At 41.6% G+C, this 19,795-nt stretch overlaps 1 protein-coding gene across 1 annotated transcript in view; it reads left to right on the top strand.

Annotated features, from left to right (window-relative positions):
* Window positions 1–19,795, top strand: part of bsna (bassoon presynaptic cytomatrix protein a) — a 113,367-nt gene that overhangs the window by 12,248 nt on the left and 81,324 nt on the right. Inside the window, exon 2 of the mRNA XM_034590527.1 lies at window positions 17,989–19,530. Coding sequence (XP_034446418.1) covers window positions 17,989–19,530 — 1,542 coding nt within the window. The remainder of the gene's footprint in view (window positions 1–17,988; window positions 19,531–19,795) is intronic.

The raw sequence follows: 19,795 nt of genomic DNA, 5'->3' as shown, positions 1-19,795 counted from the left end.
TCCAAACTCAACAATGACAGGCTGTACTTTCCTCTTTCCATGTTCAAATCTTATTCATTAATGTTTTGTTTACACATAAAAAATGCTGGTATCTGTGCAATACTATACTGGCTTTAATGTTAGTGTTAGTACCTCAACAACAAATACAGGACACCTGATCACAATCCTGTCCACAGATTTATTTTCAAGAGACCCTGGTAGTTTGTCACCTAACAGCTTATTTCTACAATTCAGCAATTAATCAACATCATCAAATCTGTGGTTGTTTCCAACAGCCCAGTAAGTCCCATGCCTACTTTCAGTAAATCAAATATATGCTCCTTTTATCAACTTTTCAGAATCAGAAAATCAATCATTTAATTGCCGAAAGTCTTATTTTGTCTTGTTGAACAGATTTATCGCTCAGTTCCATCCTGCACTGAAGCTTTTGTGTTGTCCCTGAGCTGTAAGTGGCGTTCGATCAAAGTGTCTGCCAAATGAGTAAATGTAAATGTAAAATACATTCATATTATCCAGTGTTTTATTGTGCCAGTGCTCCATGCTGAATCTGCTGTCACTTCCTTTGCTGCTCCACCACTGTCATGACTCAAAACTAAATCCCTTCAGTATATTCACAGGGAGTTTCAGCAACAACAAACCTTATAATCTCTCCTCAACACCAATCATCGCCACGAATGTGCCACAATCTGCATTTAAATCCTGCAGTCATGTAAGAGCCAGAGCATTCTTACACGTGTTTCTCTGTGTCAGACCCTGCACTGCTGTAAGCTCACCGGCTGCATCGCTGTAAGAGGGATGTTCTGATGGCATAGACGAGAAATGAATTCCACACCTCCTGCTGGAACCTGTTGAGTTGAAACTGACGTTGGTAGTAGAATGACGTGCTTTTAAGAGAATGGCTGCCAAATGGCAGGATAGTGAGGCCAGTTTAGGATTATCTGCTAATATAGCAGAGCATCACAGTGATAGCTGCCCAGTGTGTGTGTGTGTGTGTGTGTGTGTGTTTTGTTCTGCCTCTCTAACCTGGCACTGCTTTAGCTGAGCCTTTTGGCAGAGGAAGCTGTTGAAGGCACAGAAATAGAACAAGAATACAAAAGCGGATGGCGGTGACTGTGTGCCAGGCCGATACATTTGATCCATCCATTTCTGGGATTAGAAGACATCCCTGATTTTACAAATCATACATCTTCTGGTATCACATACTGTATATACATATGGATAAAGAAACATTATCACAACATATTATTCTTTATTACTTATATATAATATATACATATTGTGGCTCAGTATGATTAAACCCAAATTAGTGTGAACGAGGCACAACAAGGTATATATACAGTATATCTGTTAAAAAGAATGGATTATTTTGGTTTTAATAACAACACAACTTAAATTAAACAAATTTAAACTACCAGTAGGATGATATAATTTATCTTTGCCTTTCAAACTTACAAATCACTGCTGAACATTAAATCCATTTCATCCCATAGCAACACGATGGGTATTGAGGTTTAATTAGGTTTAATGTAGGTGCAAAACGAACTTGCCAGTTGTGTTTATTGTGAAGCACCAGTTCCCTACACAACAGAAGTGAAACCAGGGTCTCTGCAGTTGTAGGTGTGATTCTTGTTTCCCTTTCTTACTGGCTGATTTTCCACATCTTGTATACATGCCTCTGTGAGGAAGAGAGTGTATTTGTAATTTAAGTGTTTGTTGTCGTAATGGTTGATCAGATATCTTTACATGCACACACACGGTTCTCAGATACAGGGGTGGATTAGGGGGTTTCTCTCTGGTCTTTTTTAAGAAAGGCTTTTCTCCCTGCTCTGTACCTCCTTTTACTACCTCTACTCACCTTAACTTTAATATATCCCCCATGTTTCTTATCACCCCCTCCTCCCTCTTTTCCCTACCTCTTATCTCTCTGCCCTTTCTCTCTTTCTCTCCTTATCTCTCCACCTCTGCTTTTCGCTCTCGTTCTCCGAGGTGTGCACCAGAAATGGGGGAGGAAAGGAAGTTATCTTTCTCTGTATATGGTGGAGATCAGGACTATTCTGGCTAAGTAGGGTGGGATAGGGTGAGGAAGAAGGGGAGCGAACTGGAGGGACGAGGACTCTCTCTCCGTATGCATAAACCATGAGAGCAGAGGCTCCAGCCGGACGAGAGAGGGAGAGGGAGAGAGAAAGAGAGAGAGAGAACACACACCTGGACACACACATATTCACACATCTGCACACACACATTTTACACACACTTAGCGTTTGTCAGCTCACACACACGCACACGCACGCACGCACGCACGCACACACACACACACACACACACACACACACACACACACACACACACACACACACACACACACACACACACACACATGCACATCATTAGTGCAGTTGCAAGCCAAGGAGTTGAAGAGCAGGAATTTATAATGATTTGCTTTAAATGATTAATGTGTTTTGCCAGCACTCTCAGATACCTGCAGACAGGCAGAACAAACCTACTTTAACAGAGACTAACTGAACAAAAACAAACGTGGAGAAGAGACAGATGTGACCGTGTTAGACTCCATGCATTCTACGATGTAATGTTTGAAAATGGCATTTACAAAAACAAAAAGTCTCTCTCACATGGTGATGGATAAATGTTTGCTTTTAAGCTCAAGGTGGAAGTTTCTCTTTGATGCTTAACTTCCCTGGTGACAAACTGCCTTTATTTTCATTGCATATTTTCATTAAGATTTTTATTACACCATGCAGATCACTTTTAACAGATCTTCTTTCTCTGTCTATAATGGAATCAGCCTCTTGTGAAGCAGTAAGCGACGTGAAATAACCCAGCAGTAAAAGTTAACAAGCGCTCGGCTTGTTTACTCACCATTTAATGTGAAAAGCCTGACGTGCATGTCCTCAATGACCTCACCTTATTCCCTCCTTAATGTTGTTGTCACCAAGACTAAACAACAAAATACATAATTTGTTGATGTTCTTACAACTTGACATTGAAGCATTTTCTGATCTGGTGTTTCTATTATTTTCTGTGTCTTCCAACACTGTCATAAATCACTGACTGCGTTGAGCCTCCATGGACAGCAATATTCCAATATTTACCAGATTAACCCAATAGTCTGAATAAGAGGCTAACATGCTAACAGCATTTTCTGATGACCGAACCCGAATAAGGTCATATTCCGAAAAACAATAATTGAATAAAGACATCATGTCATCATCACATCATGTAGACATGTATATGTCACATCGACACACGGCAGTTACCATCTGCTTGATGACATATATCCTGGAAGTAAACAAGATGGAAAAATGAACAGTTATAGATTTAGCAAAATTAGAAAGAAATCAGCCAAAATGGTGTTCGATATATATTAAACAATTTCAGGTTGGGGTTTTAAAACTGACAGAATATCGTCAGATGTAATGAAGTAGTGGACTAATGAAGTGAGTAATAATGACATGTACAGTAAATGGGAAGATAAATTAAATATTCTATTAGCAAGTCATGTAACATCATAATCAAAATCACTTTCAATCACAGTTGAGAAGTAAATCTCTTGTATGGTGTGACTTTGCTAAGGTTTGGTTAGGTTTAGGCACACGACCTATATGGCCTGAAGGACAGATGAATGTTTGGGTTCAAATTATTGCTTTTATAAAGTTTAACACTTTAAATATAGCTTGTGTTGCCGTTGCATGATACCTGAGAAAGTTGTAACTGTTTTGCTGAAGCTGAAGAATAAAGGTTGAAGTCATTTCTGCTTTAGGCCAGACACTATCTCTGGTTCTGCTGCATTGTAGCCGGACAAAGAAACATTAGGCCGGTGTTTGTCATGGTTTAATAACTCTGTGGTAAAGGTTAGAGATTAATTGTGGTCGTGCTTTAAGAAAACAACAGCGTTCTCTTGTGTTGAGGTGCAGTATTTTTCCCTGTCAAACGTGGCTCATCATTCATATACGGAAGGTACAAGTCTTTGTCACTTGAACCTAAACATATGTCATCTTTTGGGCAATTGCCTGAAACAGGTGCTGGTGTTATTTGTCTCTGGAGGAGAGCCACGTCGGGTTAGTCCATCAAGTACGTGCTGGCTGAGAGAAGTTGTTTAAGGACACAGCTGCGGCTCTCTCGCAAACGTCTGCTCTGTTCTGTGTCACTGATCTTTAACACACATATTTGCGCATGTTCACACACTTTTGATCGTCCGCCCTGCCTGAAACACATATACACATACAACGCTGATGTCCACTCTTATCACACAGGCACACACACACCGAAGGGGAGGAATACGTGGGAGATAAAAAGACAAGAGGAGAGAGGGAGGGAGAGCGGTGGTGGATGGAGAGGGAGAGACTGGCCGTAGGAGGTTTTTAAAAAAAAACTGGGTGCTGTCCCTGCGTGATAAGGCTGTTTGAAGTGGAGGTGATGCGACTCATTCACACACTCATACCTCTGCAAACAGGTCTGCACTGTGTGGCTGTCTGGCTGGCTTCCTGGCTGGATAGATGACTTATCAGTTTCGTTCTCACCCTTTTGGTGCAATGTCGTCAATATCATGTCTGCCTCACAGGGTTGTTGGAGTCATTACAGGAATCTAATCAAAGCAGAAAATTAAAATGTTAAATCAATTAATCAAACTCTCTTAGCTCTTCATTCGTTCCCTCTGAGGAAAGCCTGTAAGAACAAACTGTGTCTAACTCTTCACATTTCTTTTCATTTCAACTCCAACCAACCTCCATTGGGGAGATATGCACGGCTACAGTGGTGGTGTATGCCTCATGTACATCCTCCAGATTGTGCTGGCTGTTCACGCCATGAACTGTAAAGATGGTTAACGCGTCTCCGCTTCCTCCCACTATCCAGATATTAAGCCATCTTGCACATTTGGTGTCAGAGTTTGTGTAGTAGTGACCGGGGATTGAGATGGAGGCGTGGTATCAAGGTCCTGCCGACCAATTGCGAATCAGTCTCAGATGTCAATCATGACATTTTAACCTGTTTTTTCAGCCTCAATTAACTAATTAAACCAAACTTAAACTCAGTGTAATAAGAACTGTCCTAAAATGACAGAAACCATTAAAAAAAACATTTATCTGATTTGTAAATATACATTTTAGTTTGGTTCACCTTCCATTCACTAGCATGGGGAGTTGGATTTTATGACCCATATTGCAGCCAGCCACCAGGGGACGTTCAAGATGCCTAATACCTCACTTTTTAGGAGCAGCACTAAATGTTTTTTTTTATTTACAGAGCATAAGTTGAAATGTTGTATAGATCAAGCTTTTCATTTGTATTTCCAACCTCTTGTTTTGGCTATTTGGTCATGTGTGTTTGCCACTTTTGACATTGCAGCAAGGGCAGGAAAACCTTCCTAAATGAAGTGCAGTTGGAAAATCTGACGACATGATTTTGAATCACTGTCGGTAAAGGGAAATATGTGTTTATTTGTCTGAATTGGTTGAAAATGGTGTTGGTACATGTTTTTTTTTCTTTGCCATCTACATGGCATTGTATTCACTTACTCTTTACTTGCCTAATTAAGTTGGCTTGTTCCATTCTGTGTATATTGAAATGGAGTGGAAACCATCCTCAGCCATTGTTCATGATATAGATCACAACTCTCTCCTCTCCGTGTCCTTCCTTCTCCCAGGATACTTACCATTTCACCAGCGAGCCCTCCACAGCCAATCTGTGCTCACACATTAAATAAACCTTGAACATACTCAGCTGTTTGAACAAGGGACCAATGCCCTCAAAAGACAGTCTCGTCAGACCAAAGCAACTATCTTAGTCAAATAAGTAGCAGGTTGAAACCCCTCCAGAAAGAAAGTCGGTATCAATAATAAACCTCTAAAACTTGCAGAGCTCTCTATGATAAATAATTGCCAGGTTGAGGCTCAGTCTGGTCTGCCCTAAACTTTTTTTTCTTTTCAAAAGTGGATTTTTGCTTTCTCTTGAAGAAAGTACAGTTGTGGCTGTTTCAGTGGTTTTACTATATACCACTTGGGACATAAAACATTGGTCTTCTTCCTGCACCACTCTTATGCTGATGGTTAGTTTGTGGGTGACTGGAGACATATTAAATGGGCACTATGTGGGGTTTTCCTTATTCTACATTATTTTGTATCTATTTTTCAAACAAGACACTAAAACAAAAATATGTACCTGTTGTGTATTATCACTCCCTATTTGTTGAAAGTTACTTGAAAAGTCCAAGATCATGGATATTTGATCCATCTTGAGTTTCTAACATCTTTTCTATGTCTGGAGATACATAAAAAATGTGACGTGTGTTAGAATTATAACATAACTGAGAGAGCACAGGTTACTCTATGGCATAGAAATTGTTATTGATAGATTTAAATGTGTATGTAAAAAGCAAATTGACCTCTACGCTCTTTGACATTTGAGAAAGTTCCCTTCACTGAGAAAGACAGTGAAATGTGGTTGAAAGCTCCAGACAGACTTTAAATCGGTTCAAATTCACCTTGGTTTTAATTTGTTTTAATATAAACATTGTCACTTTGTTGCCAAAAATAGCTAAAATGTGTTTTTGTTTCACAAGCATTCTCTTCTTGGTATTGATATAAGTGATACATCTTGCCGTAGTTCTTTAAGCCTTGCAGAATACAACATGTATATGACAGGCAAGCATTACACTGTTCACGGGCACATTCTCATGCAGGGATCTTATCCTTTGTGTATGTACTGTAAACAAACCAGAAACATCACTTTATTCGTCATCTCATGAAAAATGCATCCATGCTGCTTCTCCCTTCTTACCGCTTCTTTTTCCAGCTCCCGTTTTTCACTTCTTTTATCTGTGTTTCATCTTTTCCTTGTTGATTTCTTTTCACTCTCATCCCCCTCTTTTCTTCTCCCACTCAACATCTTCCTTTGCTCACTCTTTCCATTTGCGCTTGTCTATTCCAAATGCTTCATGAGTTCTTACTTTCTTCCATCCGTCGCTTGCAATGCCCCATGGGATTGTTTTGCAGTCTGACTCAAATCTACTATTGATTTAACAGCACAGCTTAGACCCAGATCTTTAATCACAAGTTGTACGCATGCACACACACACGCTCACATACCCATCTATCTATCTATCTATCTATCTATCTATCTATCTATCTATCTATCTATCTATCTATCTATCTATCTATCTATCTATCTATCTATCTATCTATCTATCTATCTATCTATCTATCTATCTCTTAAAGTGGACAAGTACACACAGTTCACATAGAGGCTGTGATCATACTGGATGGAACCCAAAGTGCTGAGGCAGATTTTAATTAAGAAACGTGCATTATAGCGTGATAGTGGTCAATACAATCGACCACTCTGGGCTATCCAGGGTGGCATTGGATGAATGGCACAGGTGGTGTGTGTGTGTGTGTGTGTGTGTGTGTGTGTGTGTGTGTGTGTGTGTGTGTGTGTGTGTGTGTGTGTGTGTGTGTGTGTGTGTGTGTGTGTGTGTGTGTGTAAATAACAGGGAGAATAGACTGAGCGGTGTGTGTTCCTGTGTGAGACTGTGGCAACTGGGATGGCACGATAAGAGCAGGATTTATAAAATTGGAATTTTTGTTAGTGTGTGTGTTTGTATGTGTGCTGGTGTGCAGCTGTAGAAGTGAGGGCTGCGTGTGTTTTATGACTTTCTCCTCCTGGCTTGCTGATGGTAATCACACTGAGATAAAGACAGTTGTGTGTGTGTGGGCGTCCATGTGTGCGTATGTGCTTGTCCATTCGTCAGGACGGAGCAGAGAATGAACTGTCAGCGGCAGCGTTATAAGGTCTTGAGGGATGAGGGGTCTTTCTCTTGGTCTTCAGATGTTACATTTCAAGGTTTTTGTCTCTTCTTGTTCCGATGGGCAGTTTTCCAACAGTATAATTGCAGAGGTTTTAAAAGTCGGCCTCTACTCAGACAAATGGCGCACCTCCACCCCACCCCACCCCACCTTAGTTCACTCTGGCTACATCCGTAGTCCTACTGTACGTTTTCATTTGAAAACATCTCTGCAATGGATATGCCTTTGTGTCCACACTACTACAGACTTTTAGCTTTTTAGCTTGTTTACCTTTAGGGCTAGGCTTTTAGTTGTGATGGTTAAGGTTAGGGTAAGAAGCTAGGAAATACATTATGGCAATAGTGAAACAACTCTGCGTGTGTATGTGAGAGTGCATGTGTGCATGCGTGTTTCCATAATTGGATGTAGAATGTCCGGGCTACATCATGGGAATATTTCCTGGAACGTCCTGGCTCTGTGCGGAATATCGATCAATACATTAGTCTGCTGCCATGACGGCTAACTGTTCACTCGCTGCAGTCAGTCTGCATAAGAGCTTCCACTCAGTGACTACAAGTGAAGATAGATGGGGGACATACAATGAACACACTCGGCCCTGCGAACCTTCTAATGTTACATTTCACATATCTTCCTCATACACAGTGTAAAATTCCCTGTCACAGCAAATTGAATGTTTTAGTTTTATTAAGTAATTTTAATGCAGTAGCTCTTCATGCACGTGTCCCATACTGTCAGCATGTACTCAGTTAACACTCGTACTGTAGCTGCTGCATTTTTTTCACAGCCTGTTAACGCTGCTGTGCACTCATACATTACCACTTGGTCCTGCTTTATGTGTGAACTGCTCCCATAGCACTATCGAATGATTGGTTAGGGGCAAACAAACCATTACACCACTACCTCCCAACAAAGTAATCTGGCTGGCATGAACACAATGCCAGGCTGAATGAAATTCAATATGTTTATCAGGCTTTGCCACTTATTACGCCACCTGTGTTTCCTCTACATTTAAAAAAAGAATTCGCTTAAAATGTAAATTGTCCCGTGCTAGCATGCAGGGGTGTGAGTGAGATGTCAATCAAAGAGTCAGTCTGTTCACGCTCACAGAGGTCCAAGTCCAGACGAGGTCTAATCAGCTGAAATAAGTCAAAACGCTTGTGTGGGTTGCCCCTCTGTGTCTCGTAGCTATAACATAACAACACACAAATCACACACAAGCTGTTCTCATTTTTTCATTATATACATATATATGTATATACACACACACACACACACACACACACATACATTTAACATTTGCATTAAATGACCCCCTAAATACACATGACTCAACCTAAAAAGCACCTGTTCTCTTTTCTCTTGTTCTATTAGTCTCCATCACTCATTAAACCTCCACCCTTTCTAAACACTCCCACTGTTGTGTGTTTGTTCTCCCTCCCTCCCTCCACTCCTGCCCTGAAATGCTGCACACCATGTGTTGATAGACAGGTCTATTAAAAGCTGGGTGCATTGTCCCTACATGGAGGTGCACATGGATTCTGCAGGAGGATGTGAGGCTGTTCAATGCACTGCATGCGGCTATTAGGGTGTGTGTGTATATTGAGTGTCCATGTATGTGTGCATGTGTGTGTGCAGCCGGGTTCAGTGACACTGAGTGTGCAGACCACAACACTAAACCACAAACAGCATCTAATGCCTACAGCGGGCTTCATTTACTTAATGTTACATGTGACATTTCCAGCCACTCTTAGCAAATTACAGCTCATGGAAAATTTATTCAGGCTCACTTTCATGTAGTAAAGTCCCCTGCAACCACATTTTACATGTTTTTCTTTTCTAGACCTAACATTGTTTCTTCATAGTGAGTGAAACTGTGCACTAAACTATATTTATTTATATACAGTAGCTATAAACTGCAATACTTGACATCCCCTGCTGTGCTGTTTCACTGCGCTCTGTTTTCTAGAGCTGGTCCAGATAGACTCAGTTTGCTGATACTTTCACAAAGACAACAACTCAAACTTAGCAAGCTTAGGAATTGGTGGTTCGTAAAATACTTTCAGTTTGGCATTGTTGTGATGACTGATGCCTCAATGTCATGTCATGTCAAGTCATGTCAGAGTTTTGGTGACTGAGGGCTAACTTGGAGCACCGCATCAGAAAAAAATGGTCATGCTATTGTAGTTTTATTGTAATTTCGATAAAATCTTTGTTGCAGATAAACCAGGTAGGATGAACACAAACTTCACTCTGTACCATAGTATGTTTATTCGAAGCTCTGCACACAACGTCCAGCCGACAATCAATAAAAACACGACATTATATTGTAGAACTGTTAGAGGAGGACTCACTAATGACAAGGAATAATTCTGTTAAACTCAGGATTACATTTGATGCAAATGTTTGTGAAGATTCAACATTTTCTAAGTCTATTCGCGCTACAGAATCAGGGATGTAGATGCACAGTGGGATTCACTCCTGCAAAATCAAAGTATCCGCATTACTAACTGCAGTTCAAAGTTTACAATATGAATTTGCTGTGATAATTTTACAAGGCTTTGCTAAGTTGGTTAAATGAAAGGAGCAGTAGGATTGTCTACATGCACGTCATTAAATCTGCTGAGGTGCCCTTGAACAAGGTATTAATCATCCAAACGCTCATGGAGCTGCCAGCAGTACAGGACTGTGCCTGGTCACACTGGGTAGTTTCTGGGTTGTGTGTGACTGTTCAGTATTAGGGACCAGGAACACTGCATCCACTTCACCAAAACTATTTCCCAAATAAAGAGGCATTTTCAAGTGTTATTGGGAAGTAATTTGAAGTTATTTTATCTGTGTTGAGTGAAATGCAAAGGTGAAATGTCTGCTGATGTCGCTGCAGACGATGCTGTGAATCGCACCTCGAGGTTTCTCCACAAAACAGCATCGACACCTGCTCAGTGTTGGAGATCTGTGACGTGGATTTTTCATGTTGACAGCTGGTTGCCGTGTGGTGTGTGTGTGTGTGTGTGTGTGTGTGTGTGTGTGTGTGTGTGTGTGTGTGTGTGTGTGTGTGTGTGTGTGTGTGTGTGTTTGTGTATGACTCGGTTTGTATCCATGTCACACTTTACGTGCGACAGCCACAGGAAATAGCTTATTCTATCATCGAGGCCCAAAGTGTCAGACTTCCTTTTTTCTGTGCCTGATGAGAACAGTGCCCTACAGTGAGTGAGATAAAGCCATCAATCAAAAGAGAATGTATATAGATTAGGGTATGAACACTTATTATAATGTATTATACACCTTACAATCATATTGGATGACATTAGAGAATGGCATTGTTAGGTTTTATAAGTATAGTTTACTTGGTAATTTAATCTGCAAACAAGGTAGAGTCCATGAACCAGAGAGTCAGTGGTTCAATCCCCAGCTCTTCAAGTCTGAATGCCCAAGTATCCTTGGGCAAGACACTGAACCACAATCGACAACTCTGCCGGCAGTGTGTAAATGGTGTGTGTGATAAGGAAAAAGCACAGCATGTAGCGCTGTAGGAATGTGTGTGTGAATGGGTGAATGTGGCTTGTACTGTAAAGTGCTTTGAACGGTCATTAAGACTAGAAAAGTGCGATCTAAATCTAGTTCCCTGGTGGTGTTGTCAATCATTTGGTTAGTTTTACACTCAATTTACAACTGACTTAATCATTAGTGAATACAAATTAGTAAAACAGGGGAAGAAAACCTCACAGATTTCTTCATCTGTGCTGTTTTAGCTCTGTGATTGAACCTTGATCCTCTAATACTCCTCTCATCTCCTAATTCTGTGTCTCCAGGCTAATTAATGACAAATGATATCAGAGTTTAAGTGAACTCGGCTCCATGAAACGTCCACTTGCTCTAAACCGGAGCTGCATGATATGGTCTAATTATCATAAATAGATCTGACTGATATTTTAGTTGGCGTACAGTTTCATCCATTTCTACATTTCACTCTAATCTGTAAAGCCAGCTGACAAAACAGGGCATTGACTCAAACAATAAGCGGTTATTTAAATCTCTGATGTCAGAGTTAAAAGCAGAGGTCGTATTAGTAGCTGCAGTATTTTTTCATAATGAAACTTGAAATTGGCAAGTTTCAACCATTCTGCTCAATGTCAAGGCTTCATTTACTAATGATGAAACACATTCAGACACTTAAATAATATAATGCGATACCAGCTGCAACATCTCTTTCAAATGTATTTCACGTTCTGAGTTTCAACATCTGTTCAGTTGTTAAACACCTGGAAAATGGTGACATTAAATCCAAACTTCTTCTTAGTGTGTGTGTGTGTGTGTGTGTGTGTGTGTGTGTGTGTGTGTGTGTGTGTGTGTGTGTTTGATAGAGACAATATAGTGACAGAATTCAACCTCTTGAGTAACCCAACCTCCAGGTTAATGATTATTACAAGAGGAGCTCAGGGTTGTGTGTGTGCGTGCGTGGATAAGTGTGTTCCTGTGTTGTGTTTGCGTGTGTTTGTATATTTGCTTATTTAGAAATCTGCATTTTGCTGCTTCAACTGAATTTTGTGACCCTTTGTATAGAGATGCTGTTGATAACCTCTTTACATGTTTAACAAGTGTAGCTTATCAGAGTGAGGTGCTAATTTCTGCATCAAAAAGTTCTAAATATTTTTTTCCTCTGTTTTAACTTTAAATGAAAAAAATATAAATATATATTTTGAACTTAGTTTACATGTTTCTGACATCTGTCTTCTCTGTAGACCAACATGCTTTTAACATAAAGTAACACATACTAATAGTGTCACAAAAAAATAGTGCACTTTGCACAAACTTTGAACACAAAATGTAATTTAATTTAATACTGTAAAATATATACTTTCATATTTAATTGTGAGAATATTTGTTTTTGTAGAGTTTAGCCTTCACCTTTATGAACAAAATCAAATTAATGTCCCAAAAATAGAAGAAAATGGTTTAGCTAGTAGAGCTGCAACAATTAGTTGATTAATTGATTATACCCAAAATACTATCAATTAAACATTAAAGTACAGGACCTTAATGATTAATTGAGTCAAGCAAAAATGCATCAAGATTTTGAATTTTTTTGGGTGTACATGCACATTATAAATTGTTTATATATTGACTTAAAAGACAAATCGTTGCTACTTAAGAGTTCATAATCTAAATTTTGTTCTCAAGAAATAGTTTATTTACTGTAGTTTGTTTTAATGAATATTAAATTTAATAATTCCAGTCACTATATGTGTTTTTGTGTCTTTTTTTCATTTAAGCTATCAGCCATGAGTCTGTGATGTATACTGAAAGAGATTTAAAGCCTGAAACACAATTATACAAGAACAGGCAGAAGTTTTTACATTTAAATTTCCTCCTGCTTGTCTGTGCAGAGTCAGGAGATTGTCGGGGCTCTTTTTCCTCCTTTCAGAGAAGACAGCCATTTATTTTTGTAATAACTTACACAGGCCGGAAAATTGCCTGAGCCTGGCCGACATGCAAAACTGACTGGGAGAAACGTGAAAGGTACACAGACGGTAGCAAATGGGCTATGACTTGAGGTGATGCCTGTACTCTAATGGTTTGAGGCACATAAGACACCTGTCAGAGCTGCCCTGTGACAGTCTTATCAGTCTGTGTCAGAGCCAAAGTTTCATCACTAGGGCCGGGACTCTTCCGTGGGCTGGAGGGGCAGTTTTGGAGGGTCAGATGACGGCTACTGATCATAAACAAAGTTGGATGATGTCTGTCTGCATTTTGTTTCAGCTGATGTATTATTAGAGACGACAGGGGTGTCCTGTCATCACTGACCTCCATCTGCAAATAGATGTACTTGGATTCTGTAATTGTAGGTTTTCACTGTTAGTATGGGAGAAATGAATGCTTTGGAAGATAAAAAATGTACAAATTCCAATTGAACTAATAATTAAACACTGTATTCTTTGTTTGTTGCCTGTGCAGCTGATATGGTTAGTTATTGCATAAACTGTTAGATTTATTTTCAGTAGCTACAAGCTGCTTCATGTCCAACAATATCTTTAAAAATATATTTTTATATGTCAGCAAAGGTGAAAACTTGAAAAGTCTGCTAAAGATTAAAAAGCCCTGATCTATGTTTGATCTTGTGCTGTAGCTCCTCATTAGCACACATGTATTATCACATGAAGATATTATGCTTTACACACACTTTATCAGAGTCCTGCGAGGGCCACAGACACAGGCTCTTTTTCTTTTTTTTCATTCTGCACTCACACTACCACATATTTGTTCTGTAAATGCTTCAACTCTGTAATGGGTTAGCCCGGAGCAGCCAAAAGCAAATGGAGACTGCAGTTGATGGACCTGTTTGAAAACTCTTGGGCATTTTAGTCTAGACGGGCAGACACAGAAATGTTTGGAAATTATGAGGTAGACACTCAAACCCCTTGCTGATTGGGTCTTTTTGTTCATGTAGCCTTCGCTGATTCATCAGGCTCCTATCCCACAACCCTCTTCCAAACAGAAGGACAACAACTGGCACTAGTCTTGGTAACCAGTGTAGAACACAACATGTATAATCAATTACAGGCATGGCTGACCCTGTTGTCTTCGCTCATAGCTGCTGTGCAGTTAAGTTCTGCATTTTACAATGATACAACTGTTTACATACATAAGAGATGAGCTATTATTCCAGCATAATTGTTGCACTAATACTCCCCAAACCCTTTAAGGTGACATTGATGTGTAAAATAAGTGGAACAAAATGGCACAAATCATGCTACTGATAAAAATCCAGTGCAGGTTCTCTGCATAGTGTGACCTATTTTTTCATTGCCATCAATTTCTAGTTTAAATGTCCTATAGTTCCATTTTTTATGCTGAACAACTGTATGGGACTAATACAATCATTGAGAAAATTCATTATCAACTTAATCAAACTAGTCAAAGCCAGACTTGTTAAAATACCAATGAAGTGCTTATTAGGGCTGTAACACAACCAATATCAACAACCTTGGTCATTTTGTATCATAGGTAGACAATGATTAGAATTAGAGGTAGATGATAGTGGTTAAAGGGATTGTTCACTGAAAAATGTAAATGCACTTATCATCTACTCACCACTATGCCGATGGAGGGGTGGGTGAAGTGTTTGAGTCCACAGAACACTTCTGGAGTCTGAGAAGTAAACTCAGAATCCATTATAATTGAAGTAAATTGTGACCAAGACTTCAGACATAATAAAACTGAAAAAAGCCTCCATGATGCTTGTGTGGTGTAATCAAAGTGTCCGCTAGCTCCGACATTATTATTCGACTCAAAACAATGTCATTTACAACGTGTTTTAAGACCAAAAGTCCGCTGATACCTTCCTACGAGCCATTTATGGACCGTTGGACCCGCTAATGTCTGCTAGCTTAGCCACTTCCGGTGGACTTTAAGGCTAAAAACAACGTGTAGATGACATTGTTTCGAGTCGAATTTGAATGTTGGGACACTTGGATGATACCACACGAGCAGTATGGAGGCATGTTATGTTTTTTCTATTGTTTAATTACGTCTGAAGTCTAGGTCACCATTGACTTCAATTGTATCCAATTAGGCTGCTACAAAGTTAACTTCTGAGACTCTAGAAGTGTTTTGTTGACTCAAACACTTCACCCACCCCCCCATTGGCATAGTGGTGAGTAGATGATGAGTGCATTTTCATTTTTCGGTGAACTATCCCTTTAAGAGGGAGGGTAAGAAAACTGTAGCGAATGCTCATTTAGCCTCAGTGGATTATGTATCTTTTTGCTGACGCCCAAGTACAGTGGATCCCACTCTTTTTATCTGAACAAATAAAAATGAAGTATATTATGTGTTGGGGATGGGGTCAGGCAATTGGAATGATGTTGTTAAATTTCTCAAACATAGTGTGTCTATTATATGTCAAAAGCAACACCAGCTGCAAGACTATATAGCACTAAATTAAGTGATGTATATTTGAACATTTGTTGAAACAACCCTTTACCCACACGGACCATCCTCACCTTTGAATTACCAAACTCACATGAAAGGATTCACTGGTTTGAACCACAGTGCAGCCGTAGTGGATATTCTGCTGCTGTGCCGTTGATTAAGCCTGACATGATGAGAGCTGAAGAGCTGCCTGGATTAAAAAACTGCTGACTTCTTTCCTGCCGCTGTTCGCTCCCTATCCATCGCCTCCTTACTCTTACCCATCTCTCCATCCCTTGCTCTATCCTTCATTTCTTCAAGTTTCCCTCATGATGCTGGTTATAAAGGGGGAAGTTAGACGTGCAGGGACTCATTAAAATCAGGTCCCTGTCTTTCTCTTTCTCCCTATCTACCTCTCCTCATCTCCCCCCTCGCCATCATCTTCATCAGATGTAATTATGGCAGCACAACGTAGGAGGAGCCTGCACAGCAAAATTATACCTTCAAATATCTTTCCACCTCAGCCATTCAGGCAACAAGACCTACATTTTCAACCCTGATCAGAGAGAGAACAGAAAAATGAGGGGAGAGATGACAAATTCTGAAAAATGGGATGACAGAAAGAGGGGAGAGGAAAAGCAGGGAGGAGACGGCTACAAAGAGAATATGTTAAGGAGGAAAAGGAGGATGTGAGGCTGTAGCAGTGAGCTGTAGCCGCTGAGTTAACAGAACATGGGATCAGTGATGCTGTCAGGCTAGAAAATGCTAGACAGCAAAGCAGGCTGGGAAAGCTCAGTGGGAGGAACTGCTTAGTTAGACTATGTGACTGAAGCTTTCCACATCTTCCCCTTAAATTCAAGGGGCAAACTTGTCCCCTAGCACCTTGCCAAAAAAATTAGAACGGGGTGGGAGGGGGTTTAGTGGATAGCTGGATTCAGGACAGCTGCGCGTTGCATTGTGGGAAGGACAGGGATGGGAAGAAACGCTTGAAACGTGCAGAGATTTACTAGCTTGCTACAGAGGAGCTAAAATAGCACTCTTAATGGCAGCTGGGTCGCAGCGGTGGATGCAAAGCTACGTTAGGACAGACAGGACGGGAGCAGGCTGACACAGCTCGGAGAGAAGCTGTGTGATTTTGCTTTGCAGCCGGGAGAAATTAGAGAGCAAAGCAAGGTCTGGACACAAGGGAGTATCAGCTCTCATCTGGACGAAGAAGAGAAGGCAAGAGAAAGACAGGAGGAGAGGAATAGGAGGAGGTGTGATGTTTTATGTCTATATTCAGATGCTGAAGGGTGTTGTCTCTTCATTTCATTTCTCTTGTATCGTTTTGTGCCTTGCTTGTGCCAGCAGTTGATTTCTGTGTTTTATGTGTGTATATCTTTGTGCCCATGTGGATTTATGTGTTTGTGTGTATCTGAAGGATGTAATGCTTTTCACTCAGGTTGCGGTTTCGGCTCGGGCAATCACTCAGTGCTGCAGTCAATTTGTGGTTGATTTACCCCTCTCCCCCTCTATTTCTGGTTGATTACAACTATTGTCTCTGCACTTCTGTTTTCCACGGCAAAGAAAGATGGACCATGTTTGATGTGTCGCCATCCAAATCTCTTGTCTCTCATGCATAATCTCTAACTTTTAAGATTGATGAATGAATGAATACAGAGTTTATGTGGTTTGAATGATTGGAGACACTGGTTTATACTGTCTGAGTCAGCAGTGATACTTAAAGTAATCAATAGCAATCAGCTTTAAAAGGCGAACTGGTTGACTTATAGACAATGTCTTATATCAATACTGACCTCTGTTGTTAGTGAAGTTAATTTAGTCTCTTTTGTTTGCTCATTTACCTCCTTTCAATTTTTTCTTCTGATGCTCTTTTTCTTATCTGGTGATAACGCGTTAGTGCTAAGACAAACTTGCAACAGTCATGACTCATGCCCCAGCGATTTATGTTGTGCTGCTAAGCACTGTTCAAACCTGCCAACCCTCAACTGGAGATCCCAAAGACACTTGATATGTGCAAGAAATCTAGAATATTTGTCATTCAGCTGATTGGTAAACTCACAAAACAGTGAAAGGCTTTCCTCAATATCCCATAAACTGTCTAACTTCAACTGTGGGAACTATATCATACAGAATGTATAAGTGATATTTGTAATTCAGATAATACTAAATTATTTATTATTTATTATTTATTTATTTGAGAGAAATTGTATTTTTGTTGGTTAAAATAACATCAGAACTGTCTGTTTCTTGTCTACAGGTCCAGGAGTGGTTGTGTCTAAATTGTCAGATGCAGAGAGCTCTTGGCATTGATATGACCACGCCTCGCTCTAAGAGCCAACAGCAGATTCACTCTCCATCCCACCAAGCCAAACCCATTGTCCAGCCTCAGCAGCCCGCACCTCAGCCAACACAGCCGGCAGCAGCAGCAGCACAGCCCAAACCTCTGGCACAGAGTCAGCCCACCCAGCGACAGCAGCAGCAGCAACAGCAGCATCCTCAGTCTCAGCCCTACGGCCAGACGCAGCCCTATTCCCAGTCACAGCCATACTCCCAGTCCCAGCAGTATCCCCAGTCTCAGTCTCAGACTTACCCATCATCCCAGCCGGGGCCGCAGACTCAGCCTCACGCCTCCCCAGGCTTACAGAGACACCCAGGCCCTGGCGGCCCCCAGAATCAGACAGTGCCCTCTCAGCAGGGCATGAGGTCTGACCCGTACTCCCACAGAGGTCCTGGAGCTCCAGGGGCTGTCGGAGGGCCTACAGGAGGCCTCAATCAACCTGGGGGTCCAAGGATTCCCCACCCTGGTGCTGTGCCACTGCCTGGTTTGACAAAAGCGCCCTCCCAGCCTGATTTGGGTCGTGGTTCTCCGATGCATCAGCCAATGGCTCGACACCACGACCAGACCAGAAGTGCCGGCTCCTCGCCGGCCCACAGACCTCAAAGTCAGGCACCTCCTCCTGCCCAGGACGGCCTGACCAAACTGTTTGGCTTTGGAGCATCGCTGCTCAATCAGGCGAGTACCCTGATCAGTGTTGACCCTCTGCCCACCGCCTCTACCCAGCCAAGCCCTGCACGAGGCAAGGTGGTGTTCAGCAATGCAACTCCTGAAAACAGGCAGCAGCAACAGCAAGGGACAGCTGGCACTAAACCATTAGGGATGGGGGGCCCTCATGCTCCAACTCAAATGGGAGGCCCTCATCCACCGGGCCAAATGGGGGCTGCTCATGCACCGAGCCAAATGGGGGGTCCTCATGCACCGAGCCAAATGGGAGGCCCTCATCCACCGGGCCAAATGGGGGCTGCTCATGCACCGAGCCAAATGGGGGGTCCTCATGCACCGAGCCAAATGGGGGGTCCTCATGCACCGAGCCAAATGGGGAGTCCTCATGCACCGAACCAAATTGGAGGTCATCGTGCACCAAGCCAAATGGGAGGTCCCAAGATGGGTGGACCACATGGGCCAACTCAGAAGCAACAACAGCAGACCATGCCCTATCAACAAGGAATGCCGCAACAGCAGTCACCCGCCCATCATCAAAAGGGGCAGCAAGGACAGCCACAACCACAAGGTTTACATCAGCAAACACCCCCTCATCTGCAGAAAGCTCAGCAGAAGCAGCAGCCTGTGGCGGCCCCTGTGCCCGCTCCAGAACCCGTGAAGCCGAAAGTGAACTGTCCTCTTTGCAAAACGGAGCTGAACATTGGCAGCTCTGACCCACCCAACTACAACACCTGTACACAGTGTCAAAGCCAAGTGTGTAACCTGTGTGGCTTCAACCCTACACCACATCTGGTGGAGGTAAGAGGAATGACACACATACTAAGAATACAGTGCACGCATATTTACAAGTGCATAATAAACATGAAGCATGTCAGTTAGCAAAGGTGTTTCACAGCATGTTGTAGTAAAGAAGAATTACTGCGCGCGCGCACACACACACACACACACACACACACACAGACACACACCTGTTTGTACTTCTTCTTCTTAGTGAGGACACTCACTGGCATAATGCAGCCCATTGACGAAGTTTGGACCAGCCAAAATGTCCTCACTTTCCAAA

The sequence above is a fragment of the Hippoglossus hippoglossus genome, chromosome 7, assembly GCF_009819705.1.
Source record: "Hippoglossus hippoglossus isolate fHipHip1 chromosome 7, fHipHip1.pri, whole genome shotgun sequence".
NCBI classification, from domain to species: Eukaryota; Metazoa; Chordata; class Actinopteri; order Pleuronectiformes; family Pleuronectidae; genus Hippoglossus; species Hippoglossus hippoglossus.
The sequence above is the reverse complement of the archived record's forward strand: the minus strand, read 5'-3'. Positions and strand labels throughout refer to the sequence as shown.